Source organism: Arachis hypogaea, chromosome 19 (genome assembly GCF_003086295.3).
Source record: "Arachis hypogaea cultivar Tifrunner chromosome 19, arahy.Tifrunner.gnm2.J5K5, whole genome shotgun sequence".
NCBI lineage: Eukaryota > Viridiplantae > Streptophyta > Magnoliopsida > Fabales > Fabaceae > Arachis > Arachis hypogaea.
In genome coordinates this window covers 2,657,413-2,679,424 of record NC_092054.1, presented here as the reverse complement: position 1 = coordinate 2,679,424, position 22,012 = coordinate 2,657,413, and the positions used below count along the sequence as shown (strand labels likewise).

Below are 22,012 nucleotides of genomic sequence, written 5' to 3'. Positions count from 1 at the left end.
TTTTTCAGTAGATCTATTATGTTTGTTTTTCTCTGTTCTTTGAAACGGGAAGAGGTTGATCTGGTTTATGAAAATCAATCATAAAGTTTTCTTTGCATGAACATTAGTCAAAATTATAATAACAACATGTATATACATATGTAAATATATATATATATATAATTATAAGAGTAGTTTATTTGAGATAAGTGTCCTATTTTTTATGATCTGTAAAGGTGAGCCAATAATATATATAGGTGGATAATGAACGTACCCAGTACTAACATTGGATTACATACAAATTTTATTATTAACTAATGATAAATCTATTTATATTAGTATAGAGAATAAATCAAGTAATAAGTTAATTATTAGTCTCTAAAATTTGAGTTAGTATCAAAATAAAGTGTTAATTAATTCAATTAGAACTCCAAAATTTGATTCATGAATCATATTATCAGTTTATTGTTTCTTGTGATTTTTTTTCAAGTAATGTTAATTAATTATTCTATGATTCTTTTGTTTTTATAATATATCTGGTTCCTGTGTTATTATTGGCCTGCTAGAATAGAATAATATTGTATGTTTATTAGTCTTATTAATTGATAATAATATTTTATAAAGTTTATTATTGTGTAACACATAACAAGTATTTAGGTATATCTGACTTAAAATTTTATGATTTACTTTGTTTTCAATCTTTTAATTTTTGTATGAACTTATGGAATAATTTTTGTTATCATATGATAAGTTTTGATGGATACAACAATGAATTTGATCACATCTAAAGAAAAAAATGATGGAAAAGAAATTGCACAATGGAACAAAAATCTAGTAGATATCTTTTGTGCTTTGTGTGTGAAAAGTATTGAAACTGGTAGCAAACCGGGCACACATTTTGATATCAAAAGTTGGAAACAATTGATAGCTGAATTCACAAAAGCTACGAGAAAAGAATATAATAGAAAACAATTGAGAAACAAATGGGATCAGTTGAAAGTAGATTAGAAGAATTGGAAGCAATTGAAAGGGAATGAGACTGGACTTGGATGGGATTCTGCTAAAAAGACAATTGATGCAAGTGAAGAGTGGTGGGCTAAAAAATTAGCGGTTAGTATTCTTAAGTTTAGTTTGGTAAGCATAGTAGCATACATATTGATATATATATAATTAGTACTAAGTATCAATATTTTATGTAGGTTATTCCAAAGGCTAAAAAATTTAGAAAAGAAGGGATTCATCCAGATTTTGAAGCAACATTGGATAGGATGTTTCAAAGAACAGCTGCAACAGGAGAAGATGCTTGGACTCCATCTTCCGGAATAGTTCCTTCTTCAATTGAGAAAGATACACAACTTGAAGATAGTGAGGATTCTGATATAGGGCCTGAGTCTAGTGTTATAAACATTAAAAAAAAAAGGGAAAATTTCACTAATGCTAATACTTACAAGAAAGCAAAAAAAAAAGTTGGAGGTGCTCAGAAATTGTCACACCAAATTGATAGACTTTGTGAGGCTGTGGAACGTAGGAGCTCCAATAAAAATGATACTTTGGGACCTAGTATAACTCAAGCAATAGAAGAACTTGATGCTATACCGGATATAGATCCACTTGGACAAATTTATATGTTTGCAACTCGACTCTTCTTGGATAAAGATAAAAGAGAGTTGTTCGTTGCCTTAAAGCATAATGAAGTTAAAGTTGCGTGGTTAATGAACGAAAAGAATGTCCAAGAGGAGAAGGAGAACAGTTTATTTACAAAGCTTTTTTAAGATTTTTTTACATTCATTTTATATAGACTATGAGTTGTGTCTGCTATTTACATTCATTTGCTTGGATTTGTTTATTTTATTTGATCTTTTTTATTGCAAATAAAAATTACAATACTTTCATTTCTTGATATATTATTCTATTTTTTTAATCCTTGTGTTCTTTCTTTTAATATAATTATTATACAGTGCATTGGAATATGGAAATTGATTATGATGAAGAGGAAGAGGAAGAATTTGATCGAGTTTTAACTTCCACAGTATGTTTGGTCTTCCAATATTATAATAAATATATCTGTAAAAGACCATGCATGACTTCTACACAAACAGGAAACAAATGGCTTAAAGAGATATTAGAAGGGAATAATAGTCGTTGTTGCAGCATGTTTAGGATGGAAAAAGATGTTTTCAAAAGACTATGCTATGATTTGGAAACAAACTATGGTTTATGTGCCTCAAGGAGAATAAGTGCTGCAGAAATACTAGTAATGTTCCTATTTGTACTAGGAGGTGGAAACTCAAATAAGTCAACTAAGGAGCGGTTTCAACATTCCGGTGAAACAATAAGTCGAAAATTTGAAGAAGTGCTACAAGCTGTGTGCAAAATGGCCATAGACATTATACAACCAAAGGATCGTGATTTTAAAGAAGTGCCTACAAAATTAAGGAATGATGATAGATATTGGCCTCATTTTAAGGTAATTTATATATTATTTATTTTAAAAAATATTATAAATAATTACAAAAAAATAATTATCTTTCATTGCATGTGTTGGTATTAAATTTGTTTTATAATATTTGTAAAATTGATACTCTAATCATGTTAATCATAGGATGCAATTGGTGCTATAGATGGAACTCATGTGCCAGTGATTGTGTCTACTGAAGACCAAATTCGATTTATTGGTAGAAAAGAAATTCCAACCCAAAATGTTATGGCTGCATGTAATTTTGATATGGAATTTACTTTTGTTTTGGCCGGTTGGGAAGGGACAGCTCATGACACGAGTATTTTTACATGCAATTGGTACATCTGAGTTGAACTTTCCAAAACCTCCACCAGGTAATACTTGATTATCTTTAAGATTAAATTATATACTCCATATATAGATTTAATTTCTTATCATGTTTTTTTTCATTTAATAATATACAGGTAAATACTATTTAGTAGATGCAGGCTATCCAGAAAAGAAAGGTTATCTAGGACCATACAAAGGAGCAACATATCATTTGTCAGAATTTCGTCGTGTTAATGGACCTTCTGGATACTACGAAATATATAACTATGCTCATTCTTCACTTAGAAGCGTGATAGAACGTACATTTGGAGTTTGGAAAAAGAGATGGAAAATTTTACGAGATATGCCTAGTTTTAGTTATAAAAAATAAATTCAAATTGTTATTGCAACAATGGCTCTGCATAACTACATTAGACGTTATTCTACAAGTGATCGTAAGTTTAAAAAATATGATCAGATGGACGTTGAGCTTGAAGAAGAAGATGGATATGGCGATGAAGGTGAAGCTGAAAATGGAGTTGAAAAAGTTGGAGATGAATTTCTTGGAACTATGGAGATGGTTCGAAATAATATAGCATCAAGTTTGATTGGTGGAAAAAATTAGGTTATAGTGATTTAGATAATTTAGTATTTTTAGTAATGATGTTTAGGATAAAATAAATTTTTATGATACTTATATAAAATTTTAAAGTTAAAAAATAAAAAAATTTATTTATTATATTTATGTTTATTATGAATTTTTTATTTTAACATTATTTTATTTTAAAATATTATATAAATTTTTAAAAAATTTGAAAAAAGGAATTATTTTTTGTTATAAACATGTTTATTATAATTTTTTTAACTTTTAAAAGCTGTTTTACCAAACACAATTGTGGTGCTTGTACTTATTAAAAGTCATTTTTAATTTGATTTTACCAAACGCAAGTGCTGCAGCTTTTAAAAAGCTATCTTTTAAAAGACAGCTTTCATAAGTTACTTTTAAAAAGCAAAAGCTTTACCAAATCCAACCTTACTTTGTACATATCCCACATATTAGAGTGTATGAGTGAGGAGGATGATGAATTAGTTATATTAGAGACCCAAGGCCACAAATAAAAGATACTGTTTAAAGCCTAAATCACAGCCCAACAATATACCACCACAGCCAATGTTCCAGCCCAAACCGTAGCTCATGTGTCGGCCCAAATCACAACCTGAAACACAAATAATTTTTTCACAACCAGCTCTTGAATTCCTTATCTCATCCATCAAAGTTTTCTAACCAAAAAAGTTTTCTAACCAACCCTTGAAAGTTTATTCCCAACCACCCAAGACTCGCAGCCAACCCTCAAAATCTTATTCCCAACCCCCCAACCCTCGTAGCAACACTTGAAGACTTCTTTCCAGCAATCCAAAAAGTATGTTGTTGGAGATAAAAATAAAAAACCAGTGAAGAGCACCTGACAAGGGCAGGTAGAATTGTTACTCCAGCTCCATTTCAAGAAAATAATGACTCTCATGATTCATACGAGAATACTGAAGATAGTCTCTATAAGTCTTCAAAGATCTTGAGAGATGGATATGAGGACACCAATTCTGCTACTGCAAAGAAATTAATTAGCTTAATAACTTTTGTGCCACCTCCTGAATTCAAACGCCCAAAAAAAAAAAAAAATGTTTGAGATGGATTGAGTAATAAAGGCTGAATTATGTATTTTATAAAGTGCTAAAAATTAGAAGCTTTGCTAAGTATTTTGTAAAATTTTATTTATCTTTACCTAGTCTAAAATTAACTTAATGCTTGATATTATGAAGACTTGGACTTGGTTAAGGGGAATGGTATTATTTTAAAGATTATGTTAACATACTTATATAGATATGCAAATGCTTCAATTTTAATATATATGATTAGACTTAATTTATCTTATAAGTAATTAAGTGTTTATTTTTATTTACTTATTTCTAGAGTGGTGTAAAAATTAGTTAAAATAATGTCAAAAAATACAAGTTGCATGATTATTAATGGAAAGGAAAAAATTGTCCAACCTCATTTACTAAATTTTACCAATATTTTTAACAAGATCTAACAAAATAACAAAATCACCAATATTTTTATAAATTTTTTACTTTCTCTAAGATGACATTCAAAGTGCCTCAACCACTAACATAAGCACTATCTTGGATAAATATAAAAATAATCAACATCTGACTTTAACTTCTAAACCATCTATTCTTCAACCGAATTTCATTTTTTCAATCTTCATAGTCATTCTAAACTTCAAACTCTAAATTCTGTTTCTGCATCACCATTTATAACTTAAAAAATTTTATATTCATTATCTATCCAACTAAAATAATTACAGTAGTTATCTTTTATTTTGGACAAAGTGTGAAACAAGAACTATTTTGAGAATTAAGATTTATAAAATGGGACTAAGAACTATTTTGGCATAATATAATAAACATATCTTATCAACTTCTATTTGGACACACAGTTGTTAACACAAATACCAGTTAATGATCCACATGTATCGCCATTGACAAAAACTGTTAATCCAAAAACAAAAAGACAAACAAGATTAATGTTAAATCTTTTAGGACTAATTTAATTAAAAGAATTATTTAAAAACAAAAATGTCAATCTTACGATCAGAGACCAATTTGACTTAAAGATCAATTTGACTTTTGACTATTATTTCCAAATGTCACTAAATAAATCATTTTTATTCATACTTGCATATACAAAGACGAAGAATTATGGTACTAGATAATATTACATTCCTCCCCCTCACTACCACTACAAGAGGGAGATCACACACCTTATTGAAAACACCAAATCAAGAAAAAACACAAAATCAAATCACATTTTGATTTTATTAAACTAGAGATCCCTTCTTGGGTGTGTTGGATAATGCTCATGTTCATCTTCGCCCAGACCATTGGAGACCCGACCCGACCCTACCCTGCTACTACAACCCGAACTAGCTCTGCGTACTTTTAACATTGTCCCCAGTAGTCCTCTCTTTTGCAGCTTGGGCTGCCTGCTGGGTCTTGTCCTTTGCTGCTTGGGCTGTTTGGGCCGTCTTGTCCTTTGCAGATTGGGCCTTATCCCCAATGTTTCTCATCATTTGGTTGGTCTTCTCCTGAACCATCAACAATTGGTAGTCACGACCAAAAAAGGAAAACCTATTGTCCTGAACTCTTCACACCAATTATAACAAAAAAAAAAAAAAAAAAACCTCTTCACACCAAAAATAAATAAAGAAAAATCTTAGGGAAAAAAATGTTATGAAACACATTTTCTGATTTTCGTTTGTTTCATTTATAGCAATTAAAACTAAACGTGCTTCTCAAGTTATATACTTAATTTGAACCCTCGTTGAGCAGAAAATCACCATGTTACATAGAAAAATGCACCAGAGAAGAGATCTATGCTACTATACATAATTAAATAATTAATACACAACTAATGACAATTATATAACTTATTTATGCAAATTCAATAACGTGGCTTTTTCCTTTTCAATATTTGGTGATGGAAATATAATGAACATTTGAAATTGCATCATTGCATCGGAAAAAAAAAAGAAATCTGTACTTTTGACTTACCTGAGTTTGGCCTTTGGCCTCACCAGCTTTGAAGCTTTGGTCATGAGATGCCATACTTTCTTGTTCTTGAAAAAGGGTTGTATTTTTCTGATATGTGATTGCAAACACTTTTTGTTGGTGAAGGTGGTTTGAGCTGCAAGCTCCATTTATAGAATCTCTTTGGGGGATGTATGAACATAGGATGAGCACGTGTCCTGCTTGATGACATGTGTCCAGCACGTGCCGCTCTTTGGCTACAGGGCATGAATTGTAGTGGCCTGGAGACTGGAGAGGAATAGGGTCATGTGAATAACTGAATATTTATAAGAATATATAATACATATAAATAAGATGATTGAGTGAAAATTTGAATATAAATGTTTATCATTTGTAAATATTTTTATTATTACTAAATTAATAATTTAATTCACCAATTATAAATAAATAATATTTAATATTATAAAATGTGAAAAGTCTGAATGTTATTTTTGAATAAAAATAAATTTATCTTTTATAGATTAAATAGGATAAGATCACTCGAGTTTGAGAGACTTAGAGCGAAAATAGAAGTATAGACGATAGAACACTAAACGCGCAAGTGGAATTTACGACCCTACCCTTCCATTATGACCCGTAAGAGGATGGATCTGAATGAAGTAAATGAGCGGTGCGTTTCAGGATGAGGCTTAATCGAAAAGGATCATGAGGATCCTCGTCCTTTCTTAGACGGTTTGTAGGTTTTTATTTGCTTTTTGGAACATATCGTCACAATTTTGAAGATGTCCAGACTCTACTTTATTGCTTCGGTTAATCAAGTATTTGGAATTTTGATATTTTCACTAATTTGAATGAATGAATACCAATTTTATACCATATTTTTTGGCTTTCCTTTAGTGTCAAATTTTTTGGCTTTCCTTTAGTGTCAAATTTTTGTTCCACGGTATCCCTCAACCTAATAGGTCAAGGATTAATTCGTCGCAATTTAAACTTCTAGCTGCATGTTTAATGTAATAAAAAAAATTGAACTTAGTCAAGGTCAAAAATTCATTCCTTTGGTACGCTGTTCAGTTTGCTAGAAGCATGACCTTGATCATCAATAAGACTTAGACTAATGATAATTTGCAATGCATTCAATAAATAAATAAATAAACAAAATAGAAACACAAATACCAATAAAACGAAAATCTCAACACTGATGGATTAAGATAATATTACGATATTATAACATGACATTTTTCTTCATACTTGCATATACAAAGTAGAAGAATTGTGGTACTAAGACTAGATAATAGTACATTCCTTCCCTCATTACTACTAATACAAGAGGGAAGAAATCACACACCTTATTGAAAACACCAAATTAAGAAAAACACAAACAATTTTGATTTTTTAAACTAGTGATCCCTTCTTGGGTGTTCATGTTCATCTTCATGTGGCGCCATTCCAAATGTTTGTTTCACAGCATCAGCAGCACCTTGTGCCATGCCTTTAACCTTTTCCCCAGTTTGCTGAAGGAACCCACCAGCATTGTCCTTACCGGCCTGGGCCGATTCCCTAGTGGCCTGGCCCATTTCTGATGCTTTATCTCTTGTTGCGCCAGCAGTGTTTTGGGCCTTCTCCCTTGTGTTTTGGGCCGTGTCACTAGTCCTGTCCCTTGCAGTTTGGGCTGCCTGCTGGGTCTTGTCCTTTGCTGCTTGGGCTGTTTGGGCTGTCTTATCCCATGCAGAATGGGCCTCTTGGGCTGTCTTGTCCTTTACAGCTTGGGCCTTGTCCCCAATGTTACTCATCATCTGGTTGGTCTTTTCCTAAATCATCAACAAATGCTATTGAGTTTATAATCTTCAGACTTAAAAAACAAAGTTGAGGGAAAAAAAAATGTATTCAATGTAATATATTTTTTCAATCGAAAATGTTTGGTAACAAAAAAAATTAGCTAAAAACAGCAATAATTTGTCTTATTCAATATTTATTAATTGTTACGACAATTAATTAATGCTAAATAAAGTAAATTCTGTCTGTTTTTTTATGTCTACCTAGCATAAAGAATGAATATATACATAAAATTACAGAATATTAACGTATTTGATAGTAAAATTATATTTTCTTTTCTAAAAAATTAATAGAACTACATATTTGATAGTAAAATTATATTTTATTTTACAAAAGTAATGAAACCCAAGTAACTAAGATGGTGACTTAGTTACGTGAAATTGATATTTAAAAATAATTTAACAAATTATTAATATCGATTCCTTCCGACTCTTTTTATGTATTTTTTTTATAGAGTTATTATGTACGAAAATAGACACTTTTTTTTTCCTTTTATAACTATTAAAACTACACGTGATTCTCAAGTTATAGACTTGCATTGAACCCTCAATGAGCAGAAAAATTCATAACTTACGAATTATTTATGTGAATATAATAATAATGTGGCTTTTTTATAATCAATATCTGGTGATGGATATATAATGAACATTTGAAATTGCATCATTGCATAAAAAAGACATGAAATATGATACTTTAGACTTACCTGAGTTTGGCCCTTGGCCTCACCAGTTCTGAAGCTTTGATCATGAGATGCCATATTTTCTACTTGAAAAAGGGTTACAGTTTGGAAGAGGATATAATAAGTGTCACTATTTGTGATTATGTGAATGCAAACAGTTTTTGTTGGTGGAGGTGGATTGAGCTGCATGCTCTATTTATAGAATCTGATTGGGGTGTGTATGATGACCACGTGTCCTACTTCATGACACGTGTTCAGCACGTGCCACTCTATGGCTACAGGGCATCAATTGTAGTGCCGAGGGATGGATTTGGATGACGCAATGAACGTGTAGAATTTTGCCACGTGTTCATAGCATTGAATTATCATAATTTAATAATCATTGGGAGACGTTGGATTTCATGAGGCGCACAGATGATGTATCCAACTATCCATAACTCATCATGCCTCATGAAGACATGAACTACACGCAACTGCTTCTTTTTTTTCTTTGTTTTCTTATATTTTTGGTTTGGAGTTGCTTTAAGAAAATTTCAATTTTTTCTTTAATGTTTAGTTTTATTTGATACATTTAAATAAATTATAACTTTAATTATACTATTAATTCTTTTATCGTTTAGATGTGGTCAATTTTTTTTTTCGATAGCATCTTTATGTCATATGGTCACTATTCTAATCCGGTCATCATTTGTTACCCGTATAATAATAATAATAATAATAATAATAATAATAATAATAATAATAATAATAATAACAACGTAAAATCATTAAGCTTTAAGAGTAGTACACAAAAAAATATAATAATTAACCTACTATTATGTCTCAAAAATAAAGTTAAATTAAATGCTATTATCTATAATGAGATTTGTTAGAATTATAACTATTTATGTTATTTTTTTATTAGTTTAAATTTTTAGGATTAGTAATTTTATAACATTGTATTAGAATTTCATGTTTAAAAAAATAATCTAGACTTCAATTTTTAGTGAATTCTAAAAATAAAAAAATATAATTATTCATATATCGTCTCTTCTTATTAGTTTACACTTTTAAAAATACGAGTAATTTTATGACAAATTTTAAAATATATTAACTACATAATTTAGTTTGAAATATTCTAAATCTCAAATTAACCCTAACCCTTTATTAGCTACCACCATTGGAAACCATTTCTAAATTGTGGACAGAAATAGACACATGTCATCGATCATAGAGTATGTATAAATTTCAGTTCTAAAATCATAATAGATTAAAAATGTGACCCCATATAGATACATATATTCCAGTACCTAGAGAGATTAATTAATTGTGCACAACAATGACAAACGAAATCATTGGGCAAACCCAGGTATGAATCCCAAAATCAATCACATTTGAATGTGGTATCATCAACGATCTTGTTTTATGAGAATGTAAATAATACACCAACAATCAACATATATAAAGTTGTTCATTATTGAAAAAAATGATATATATATATATATATATATATATATATATATATATATATATATATATATATATATTGCTGGCATCAAATTCAATAGAAAAAATTATGTCGAACAAAAAACTAAACAGAAATAAATTAACGATAGAATAATTAAATAGCCTGATAGAATGATTAGATTGAGAAAATATTAAAAAATAGAGAAAATTCAACTCCCCACTCCTGCGAGATGCTAAAATGACACTCTCATTTCCTCTATTTTATAAATGTACATTCTCTTCCATTCTAACTTTTAAAAAATTTCCTCTTTATTAATCCATTTTAAACTTTTTGTGTTAACTAATGTTAACTTTATCCATTTTTTAAGAAAAAATAAATTATTTTTTAAAAAAATACCCATTAACAAAAATTTTATTTTTTATCATTAAATTTTGCTTACCAAAATACTCTTTAATAAATTATTCTTTTATTGATTAAGTTGTATTTTTAAAAAAAATTAATAATTATATTATTTTTTTCTAAAATATCCTTCAATAATTTTTTAATTATTAAATTATAATTTTACCAAAATTTTATTTAAAAAATAATATGCTAAAATGACTGATTCTAACAAATTAACTGCATGTCTTGGCTGAATATATTAATAGTGTGTTTGTTTGCATTTGAATTTTATGATGATATATATAGACGGGAGAGCAAGTCAAAAACGTTGCACAAGAAGCAACCAGAACCACGACGGTAAAAGCCACTCTTGGAATGAACGATGAAAGCAGCACCAACAACAAGCCAAATTCTAAGCTTTGAAATTCTCAAATAAGTGTTGCATTTACTTGTTCGGTTATTTAATTTAGAGAAATGTTAGTAAAACCATCGGAATAAAGATGTCTAATCTCGTCTATCAAATAAATTATCATAAATTAACTAAATTTTTGACGCGTAACATAGGTTAAAGGTATTGTTATATTCTTAAAATCGTTAATTTAACTCTGATACTAATTTTTTAATTTATTTAAAGTTTAAATTTTTAACAAAAAATTTATTAAAAGATTATTTTATTTTTTAATTTTTTTATAAAATTTATAGTAATATCTTTCTACATTCATTTTATTATTATTTTGATATTTTTTTATTTTGTGAATTTAATAATTTTTTATAAATTGAGTTTTTATTTTCAATTTTTATAATTTTTTAATAATTTTTTATTTCTCTGATTTTTAAAAATTTATATTTTAATCTACTAATTTTTATTACTAATTGTTCTATTTTTAATCTAATAATTCTTATCTATTTTTAAATTCTTTAAATAAAATTTATTATGAAATTAAAATTAAAAAAATATTTTATATTAATTTAAAAAATCCAAAATCATTTAAATCAATATTAGTTAAAATTATTAATATAATTATTTTTTTTAGATCTTTAATATTATTCATAATTTATATTTTATTATTAATCTATGTTTTTAGAATATATTTTTTAATTATGGTCAAATAAACAACTTTAAAAAATTATTTTTATTATTTTTTGTTGTTATTCACAATATCTTCTAATTTAATAGATCAATGATTAATTCATCATAAATCGAAACTTTATTTAAGATGCTGCCACTACCAATAAATTCTGACATGCAGTGTATATGAGTGGTGTACAATATAATACGGTCAATTGTAATATTAATTAGGGTATTAGTTTTGTTGCCTAACACCAATTGTATGTGGTTTTTTTTTTTTTTTTTTTTGGTCATAAACCAATTGTATGTGGTTAACTAGTCTCTAGGGCTTTGTTGGGTGGTCCTTGACTATAGGGACCTCAGTCTCAAACCAAACAAAAAAAAAATGTCAGTCCAAGAGAAAAAAAAGTGTTTTGTGTAAGAAAAAGTATATAGAACCGTTAACAAAAAAAATAAATAAATAAATAAATAATATAGTCAAGAATGGAACAACTTAATTAATTATAAATATAGTAATTAGTTTTATTTATTTATGATTTAAAATATTGGTTATTAAATATTTTACCACATTCAAATTAGGAAGAGATACGTTCAGTATCATTGCAACGTAAATCACGAAAACTGATTCAATTAGCTTCCGTCTCTGCACCCTCCTTCCCTCTCCAAATGCCTAAAACATGATAAATCAAAAAATAGATTTAGAATCATCCAATTTACAAAGAAAAAAAACATCTTAATACCTAGCATAAGTACCATTCACGTAGATATTTTAGATTCACTCAAAAGTATTTGGCTGATTTTTTGCTGAAATTATCTTGGTTCCTAATATTATTGTGTGTGTAATATTTTCTAACCGCAAAAAACGTCAATGTATATAGTCTTCTAAGCATGGTCGAGCATTTGAATTGTTTATTTTCCTTGAAATCTTTGTATTATTTTTGCATGCATCGTAAGCTATGCTTGATATTCATAACTCTAATTACCCTTACAATGTTATAAGTGTAACAATAATCCGTTACCATGTTATAACAAACCAAGAATAAGGTTTTATTTAAATGGTGTGATTTCAATGACACTAAATAGAAATATTTATAATAGTTCACTTATACGTTTTTAAATAAATAATAAAAATTAATTTAAAATTTCATCTTATATTTTGTGTATATGCTAAATAATGGAAATATTGTTCAGTATTTTTGTATAAGTATCTCAAATTTAATCAATTATAATGTAAAAAATAGATTATAGTAAAAAAATAGTACAAACTATTGTAGTTTATCATTTTTTTAATTTCACATTAAAAATTGTGAAAATTTAAAATTGTTTTATTTTTTTAAGAACTTGTATAAAAATTGTAACAATTTAAAACCTATAAAAAAAAATAGCAGTTGTCGCAAATTAATTACTTATTTAACAGCAATTATACAACAGTTGTTAAAATGGCCTCAAAATTGTTTATCGATGCCTTAAAGAACATCGGTCTATTAAGCATTGTTAAATCATTTAATGAGAAAAAAATACCGCCACTAAAAATTGTGGAATAGTATTATTGTTCTGACGGACTCTTAAATAAAATTTAAAATTTACATCAAATTAATTTTGTTCTATTGAATTGAAAAAAAACTGTAAAATATATACACACATTAATAAAGATACAATTTGGAAACAGAATATTTATGTATTTTTATTATTTTTTAAAAGTAAAAAAAAAATTGTTTTTATCTTTTTATCTCTCCATTTATATCTTAAAAAAAAAATACAAACACAACCTATTATCATTGATCACGACATTTTTCTCCATATATAGAGTCAAACAAGTATTAGCGATAGCATATACTTGTACAATTTGTTATAACTTAACAAGTTAGTTAGGACCTGAATTAGTTATATTAATTAGTTTGACTAGATGCATGCAGAGTTAGTTAAATCATCACCTTGTATACATATATACACAATTGAGTAAGCCAATTCAGTTTTTGGACTCTCTCACAATCACAGTATTCAACATGGTATCAGAAGTAATTTTTTCTTAAACCTTTCACTCTTCTCCCCTTTCTTCTTCTCCTTCTTTCCCTCTTCTCTCTTCCTTTTTCCTTGACTCACACAACTGAGTTCGATGAGAATGTGTGTGTTTAACCTCTGTTCTTGGTAGAAAAAGCGATTCCGATCAACGAGACTTGGAAAGAAGCATCATTTTTTTTCTTCCCTTAATTCCACCAACCATGGCGCAACCAGCTTCATCTCATCTACGGTTTCTTCAGCTTCATCAATGGCTGTGGATCCTTATAATCTCTCTCCCGCTGATCAACCTGGTCTGATCTTGGTCATTCAACAACTCGCTAAGGACAACTATCATTCTTGGAGCCGCACGATACAGAAAGCCCTCAATACCAAACGTAAGCTTGGTTTCATCACTGGATCGATGCCTAAACCAGATCCAATCATTGAACCAAAGAAATTTGAGAACTGGCAGTCGTGAATGACGTAATAAGCACATGGATTTTGAATTTTGTTAAAAAAAGGAATTGCTACCTCTCTCGTATACACAGATTCTGCAGCGGAGTTGTGGAACAATTTGAAGGAGCATTTTCAACATGGAAATGGCCCTCGCGTGTTCGAATTGAAGTGCGACTTGATGAATCTTCGACAAGGTGTCATGTCTGTGTCACAATACTTCACAAGAATCAAGGTTCTTTGGGAAGAATTGAACTCATATCGCCCGGTGCAATGCAATTGTAGTGATGCGCGTGCCATGCAAGAGTTTCTTCAAACTAAGTGTATCCACTGTTTCCTCATGGGATTGGATGAATCCTTTTCACAGATTCGCGGGCAAATCTTGCTCTTGGAACCTTTTCCCACAATTAACAAAGTCCTTTCTCTTGTAACACAAGAAGAAAAACATAGGGCAATAGGAGCTTCACTCAATTCTGCTTCCCAGAATCAAGTAGCCTTTCTGGCAAGAAATCAGCAACAAACACAATCTCAAGGTCACGGCAGAGGCATGGTGAAGAAAGATAGACCCCTCTGCTCGCACTGTGGAATTCTTGGGCACACTATCAACAAATGTTACAAAATTCACGGTTACCCTCCAAATTTTGGCAAAAAGGAAGGAACATGAAGCCTTCGGTTCATCATGTATCCACATCTCAATCCACTTCAGATGCACAAATCAGCCCAAATTTGACTTCAACATAAGTTCAACAGCTCCTAACCTTGCTGAATAATCACAAGATCCAAGATATTTCATCAAATGAATCAACTAAAGTTTCAACTCCAGCAAGTATCGTTCCCAACGCATCCATGTTAAGGTCAAATTTATATCATAATTCTTGAATTTTGGATAGTGGTGCCACCATTCACATTGCTTGTGATTTATCTCTATTCACCTCAATATATACTTCGAAGAATTTTTTTGTCTCCTTGCCTAATGGTAAAATTTTCTCTGCCAATTTCATAGGTTCAGTTACTCTCAATAAGCATATATCTCTCCAAAATGTGCTTTATGTCCCTAAGTTTCGTGTCAATTTACTTTCAGTTTCAACCTTTCTTGCTAACTCCACAATCACTGTCACTCTTGGTTTTAATTAATTCACTATTCAGGACAACAAGTGTTTGAAGACGATTGGGAAGGGTGACTTGCAACAAGAACTTTACATCTTAAGAGCATAAATCCCAACCAATTCGGCACTGCGTGGTTCACAGAATTCCTCAAATTCTTTTCTTTCTAGTCATATTTCTCATACTGATTTTATCTCAATAAATTTGTGTAGTCCAGATTTATGGCACACACGTCTTGGTCATGTACCTTCTAACATTCTACAACAATTAGCTAGTATTTTGCATTTGTCAAATAAATCAGGTTGTCATACTTGTGAAATCTGCCATTTAGCTAAATTCAAGAAGCTTCCCTTTGAGTCACATAATCACATATCTTCTAACGCTTTTGACCTTATTCATTGTGATGTGTGGGGACCTTATCATACTCCCACTTATAATGGAAAACATTTCTTTCTAACCATCGTTGATGATGCAACCAGATTTTGTTGGATTTATATTATATGCTGGATAATAAATCTGAAGCCATAGGTTGCTTGAAGAATTTCTTTGCACTAATTGACACTTAGTTTGGCATTAAGATCAAATGTCTCAAATCTGACAATGCTAAGGAACTTGCACTTAAGGAGTTTCTGCAGAAAAGAGGTGTCCTGCATCAATTCTCATGCCCTTATCGACCCCAACAAAATGTTGTTGTAGAGAGAAAGCACCAGCATCTGTTGAATGTGGGCAGATCCTTATTCTTTCAGTCAAAAATTCCTATTTTCTTTTGGGGGGAGTGCATCATCACTGCAGCTTTCTTAATCAATCGAACCCCAAGCAAATTATTACAATTTAAATCTCCCTTTGAACTACTATTTGAAAAGATACCCAACTACGATGCCTTAAGAAATTTCGGTTGCCTTGCATATGCAGCAAACACCTTTAACTCCAAAACTAAATTTTGTCCTAAAGTTGATCCCTCAGTCTTCATTGGATATCCAATTGGTTACAAAGGTTACAAACTCTACAACCTTAGAACCAAACAATTTTTTATCTCAAGAGACATCATTTTCTATGAACATGTTATGCCTTTCAGTACCTCACCTCATATGCAGTCTAATGAGGACTTGTTCAATGACTTTGTACTTCTTAAACCCATTCTTGACCACATCTCTTCTCTATTCTCAAAGCCGACTCCAACCGTCATGAACCCAGAACCTCAACATCAAGAACCAATACCAAACACCATCACTTCCCCACCTAAACAACTAAGAAAATCAACTAGGCACATTCAACCTCCTCCTTACCTTAATAACTACGTCTGCCACACCTCTACTCCGTATCCCTTAGCTAATCATATTAGTAACCATCGCCTTAACCTCACATACCTTAACTCCATCGCATAATTAGACACCATACCTCAGCCTCAGTTTTACCACCAGGCAGTTCAGTTCAAATAATGGAGACAGGCTATGCAAGAGAAACTTGATGCGCTTGAGGCCAACAACACTTGGGTCCTCGTACCTTTACCACCAGATAAGCGAGCCATTGGTTGTTGTTGGGTGTACAAAGCTAAGCTAAAGGCTGATGGCTCGTTAGAGAGATACAAGGCACGTTTGGTTGCAAAAGGATACACTCAACAAGTTGGTATTGATTTTAGGGACACATTTAGTCCCGTGGCAAAGATCACCACTGTGAGAACCTTACTTACCATTGGTGCGGTCAAGAACTGGAGCCTCCTACAGCTGGATATAAATAATGCATTTTTCAATGGTGAACTTAATGAGGAAGTCTACATGGAATTGCCTTTGGGTCATCCTCAGCGGAAACAAGGGTTAGTTTGTAAACTCACACGGTCCTTGTATGGGTTGCAACAAGCATCAAGGCAATGGTTCACTAAGTTTTACAACACACTAACCACCCATGGCTTTACACAATGCAGACAAGATTACTCTCTTTTCACTCTAGGAGAGGGTGAGGCAACTACCTATCTCATTGTGTACGTGGACGACATAATCATCGCTGCTCCCAAACAAGAAATGGTGGACAATGTTAAACACAAGCTTCAATCCATTTTCAAGCTTAAAATCTTAGGTGACCTTAAGTTTTTCCTTGGTCTTGAGCTTGCCAGATCAAAAGATGGGATTACTCTGAGTCAGCGAAAATATACACTCTCATTGCTAGAAGAGACTGGTTTCTTAGAGTGCAAACCTGCCAATACATCCATGGATGCTAATTTGAAACTTAGGGCTGACGAAGGTGATCCTATCCCTGATGCTTCGAGCTATCGCAAATTAATTGGCCACCTCTTGTATCTCACTATATCTCGACCAAACATCACTTTTGCGGTGGTAAAACTGGCTCAATACATGGCAAATTCTCGAACTCCTCATCTCGAATCTGTGCACCATGTCCTCAGGTATTTGAAGGCAGCACCTGGCTAGGGATTACTCTTCTCATCAAAATCTAAATTTCACCTTTTCATGTACACAGACGCTGACTGGGGCAGCTGCCTCGACACACGGATGTCCACAACCGGCTATTGCACGTCTTGGGAGATTCATTAGTGTCATAAAAGAGCAAGAAGCAAGTTGTAGTTTCGAGAAGCTCATCGGAGGCAGAGTACATAGCTCTAGCCAATGCTGCTTGTGAAGTTCTGTCCATCATTGCCCTTCTCAAGTTCAAGCATGTCGAGATGAATTCAGCAATGATTTTTTGTGACAACATCTCTGTCATTCAAATAGCCACCAATTCGACTCTACATGAAAGGTCCAAGCACATTGAAATAAATTACCACTTTGTTAGAAAAAAAGTGGTAGCAGAAATTATCAAACTCGTCCATGTACCGAGCAAGCATTAACTCACGGATTTACTCACCAAGGTTCTCTCAGCGCCTCAATTCAAATTTTTTATGGCCAAGTTCGGAACATACAACATGTATGCTACAACTTGAGGGAAAATATTAGCCATAGCATATATTTATACAATGTGTTATAACTTAACAAGTTAATTAGGACTTGAATTAATTATATTAATTAGTTAGACTAAATACAAAATTAATTAAACTATCACTTTGTATATATATATACATAATTTTTTTTGATGACTATATATATATATATACACAATTAAATAAGTCAATTCATTTTTTAGACTCTCTTACAATTACAATATTCAACAAGAAGTGGCAATAGAATTAGCGTGCTTAACCATTAAGTTACGTGTACTACCATATGAAGTATATAGATGAAGAAAGTGAATAATAAAGAAACCAAATTAAAGAAAAAGAGAGAAGATGGCGGAACAAAGTTTTTATATCCCTACTAATAATTATCATGTATGTGTTTGACTATAATAATTAAATAACAATTATATTAGGTATATATACATCAAATTCAACTATAAAAATTAATTATTATTAATATAAAATATTAAAATATAAAATATATATTAAAAATAAATTAAATAATATATATATATATATATATATATATATATATATATATACACAAATATTTAATAATTTTTAATATATACATAATATTTTTTATTAAATAAATTTTTTTATATTTTATTTTAAAAAGAAAGTGCTTCACAATGATTATCCTAAACGTCACACTCTCAAAACATTACATGTGGACATAAAAGTTTATATTATATCATTTTAGATTTATACTAAAATTAATTATTAATATAAAATATATATTAAAAATAAATTAAATTATATAAATATTTATACATAAATATAAAATAATTAATTTTTTATGTGTACATAATATTTTTAATTATATATAAAAACTTAATGGTAATTAAAATGTTAATTTATTGGTCTGTAAACACTTTGATAAATGAGATAATTGATCCTATGTTTGAAATTTATTTAGTTCTATGACAAATTAAAGCTCAAAAATTTCCAACGTTTAATTATGAAATAATGAATTCGGTCTTTCATTCAACCACACTTCCGAGATTATCTATGTATTTTGTATAAACACACTGTAATTTTACACTATTCTAAATTAATCACCCTTATGGATAATATATAGTTAACATCATGATGTGATTCCCTCCAAAGAATCGGCTTTGAATTCTAAAATCCTCAATTGTGTGGTATATTTTGAAATAATTCACATAAGATTATATGTCATGAAATTATTTTTTTTTAATTTAAAATAATAAAAAATTACATAAATAATTATATATTTTTAACATATTTTTTAAATAAGAGTATCTTTTTAAATTTATGTAAATTTCACTACAAGAAATTCGTTGGATGCCGATGAATTTATCAAAAATATTGGCGGATAATTTATTTACCGTTGAAATTAGCGGCAAAAAAAATCTGACGATATAAACTTTAATTTGTCGGTAATTATTTAGCGTCAGATTTTTTGTTTGTCGTTAATTACCATAAAAAAAATTCGTTAGTAATTTGTACTGCTGGATTTATTCTCTAATAAATTCGACGGTAACATGCTATTTACTAATATTTAAGTATTAATTACTGGCGAATTTATCTCACGGTAAATCCGCCGGTAAACTTGAATTTTAATTATTTTTTTTTTGAACAATCCGATCAATTCAATCCAATTTCAAATAACAATTTTAAACAAAATCAAACATCTTAAATCATATGGTAGCTACAACATAAAATTTAAAACACATAATAAACATAAAGACATATAATCGAACGCTTAGCGTGCAAAAACATCAAACAACAAGAAATAATACAACCAAATATTCTTTTAACATCAATTCACACAAATTCATCCTATACTACACAAAATCATTATAAACGATAACATTATATATTAAGATAACACAAATAAAATCTAAATTTATTATACAAATACATTATATTAAGATAACACAAAGAAATTAAAGGAGCATGTACTTGAACTTAAAGGCTTATCACAGCATGTAAAATATCTTTGCTGCCACCCAAAGAGATCAAAGGAGCATGTACTTGAACTTACACCTTCAAACATTTTGATTTCTTACAATTACATCGTTTGCAAGATTCACTTTCTCCAGCTGTTTCCATCTTCCGCCTGCAAATTCAGCTTTTGGCCTCAGACTTATGATTCAATGAAACTAAAATACAAAGTAGAAGATTATATAGTAGAAAATTAGGTAATTAGCAACTCCAATATAATACATTCTTCTTATCGTGGATACAACTTCAATATAAACCAAAAACATACAAATAACAATTTTAACTGTAATTATTAACCTATCAAAATGTAAAAATGAATGCAAATAGGATTTAATAACATGAATGCACACACACAAACATGGCAAAATCATAAACAATACCAGATTCGACACAATCGAAGAAATCGATGCAACATACAACAACAAGCTAATAGGGTTTTTTTTTCAAATAAATTGCAAAAAAATAATAGGATTTTTTTTTTGTGCTTTTTCAAAGAAAGCATTCCAAGTATTTAAGTACTCAACTCAATTGACGCATTTTAACAAACAGGTAAGCATTCTTCATTCTTCATAACAATAAACAGAAATCATAATAATAATCACAAAATCATCAAAACAAAATTCAAAATCAGAATTATAAATAAAATTTCAAACACAAAATTATTAAAACAGAATAAAAAAATCCTAAATCAAAATAGAATTAAAAAACTCTAAAACTAAACTAATACATAAACTAAATTTGAAAAAAAAATTAATAAGAAGAAGGAGGAAGACAACATACCTGAAGGGAGGAAGGAGACAGCTTCGGCGACAGCGGTGCAGCTGTGGCGGCGGCAATAGCGTGGCGGGAGTGATGACAACGACGGCGATATAGCGACCAACGCGACGTAAGGAGTCCACACAGTTTTTGAACGTTATTGGTGGTGGCTGAGTTAGTAGAGGGGCTGCCGAAGGTGGTTTGTGGGAGAGAGAGAAGGGAGAGAGAGAGAGAGGAGAAGGTTAGAGAGATAGAGTAGTTCGAAAATTAGAGGGGAGAGGATTCGCGATTCGAATTTAGGACAAGATTATCGTCGAATTTACCGCCACAACAATCTCACAGTAACGTTTTGAAAGTGACAAAAAACGCAACGTTGCACTAATCAAGGATTACCGATTTACCGGCGGACGTAATCTTTGCTCCAATTTTTTTTGTTTTTCCTCCAATTATTACCGACAAATTTACTGTCAGATCAAAAAAATGTCCAATGCTAAATCCGTCGGTATTCAGCGTTTTTCTTATAGTGTTTTTTTGTATAAATTTTTTTTTACTATTAATTTTTTTTTATAATCAACACGAATAAAACTTTAGATGTTTAGATTATAAAAATTTTAATATTATATTATAATTTTTTTTTAATTTAATTTAAGCCGATAAAAAAATATAGAGGATTGATTATCCATCTCCAACAGAGTCGAGATTAAATCGTCTTTGATAACTACTATTAATGAATGTTATTTTAGTATTGTATATTATATATATTATAAGTGGGTGGGAAAAGTAGTACGCACACAATGAGACATAGGGAGAAGGAGATTGGTGGTGGTCGTAGTCTTTGATATTTATTTGCTTTGCATGGAAACGATTCCCAATGCAAAGAAAGGAGGAGTAATAAGGAGAGAAGAGAATCGAATCAGTTTGGCCACTTATGACTATTCCTTCCCCTTTATTCTCTTCTCTTTACAGTTTGCTCCTCTTCCCTCCCCCCTTTACCCTTCCCCAAGAGAATGGAAGCCAGGCCACATCTCTCTCTTCAAACA

At 30.3% G+C, this 22,012-nt stretch overlaps 2 protein-coding genes across 3 annotated transcripts; one reads left to right on the top strand and one right to left on the bottom strand.

The window, feature by feature from the left end:
• Positions 1-7,510: 7,510 nt before the first annotated feature.
• LOC112776482 (uncharacterized) lies at positions 7,511-9,011 on the bottom strand. 2 transcript variants are annotated; one of them, XR_011877593.1, is made up of 3 exons: positions 8,871-9,011; positions 7,680-8,142; positions 7,511-7,636 (listed from the first exon to the last, which is right to left on the bottom strand). XR_011877593.1 is itself a non-coding variant. In XM_025820671.3 (2 exons), the coding sequence occupies exons 1-2, from the start codon at positions 8,922-8,924 to the stop codon at positions 7,732-7,734; spliced, it is 465 nt and encodes a 154-aa protein (XP_025676456.2). In that variant the 5' UTR covers positions 8,925-9,011; the 3' UTR covers positions 7,511-7,731. The 2 variants fall into 2 exon arrangements, 1 of the variants encoding a protein (XP_025676456.2); XM_025820671.3 differs by having other exon boundaries at positions 7,511-8,142.
• Positions 9,012-14,012: 5,001 nt separating this feature from the next.
• Positions 14,013-14,861, top strand: LOC140181899 (uncharacterized). Its single transcript, XM_072227575.1, has 2 exons — positions 14,013-14,139; positions 14,293-14,861. Exons 1-2 carry the CDS (start codon positions 14,013-14,015, stop codon positions 14,859-14,861), a joined length of 696 nt encoding a protein of 231 aa, XP_072083676.1.
• The last annotated feature ends 7,151 nt before the right edge of the window (positions 14,862-22,012 follow it).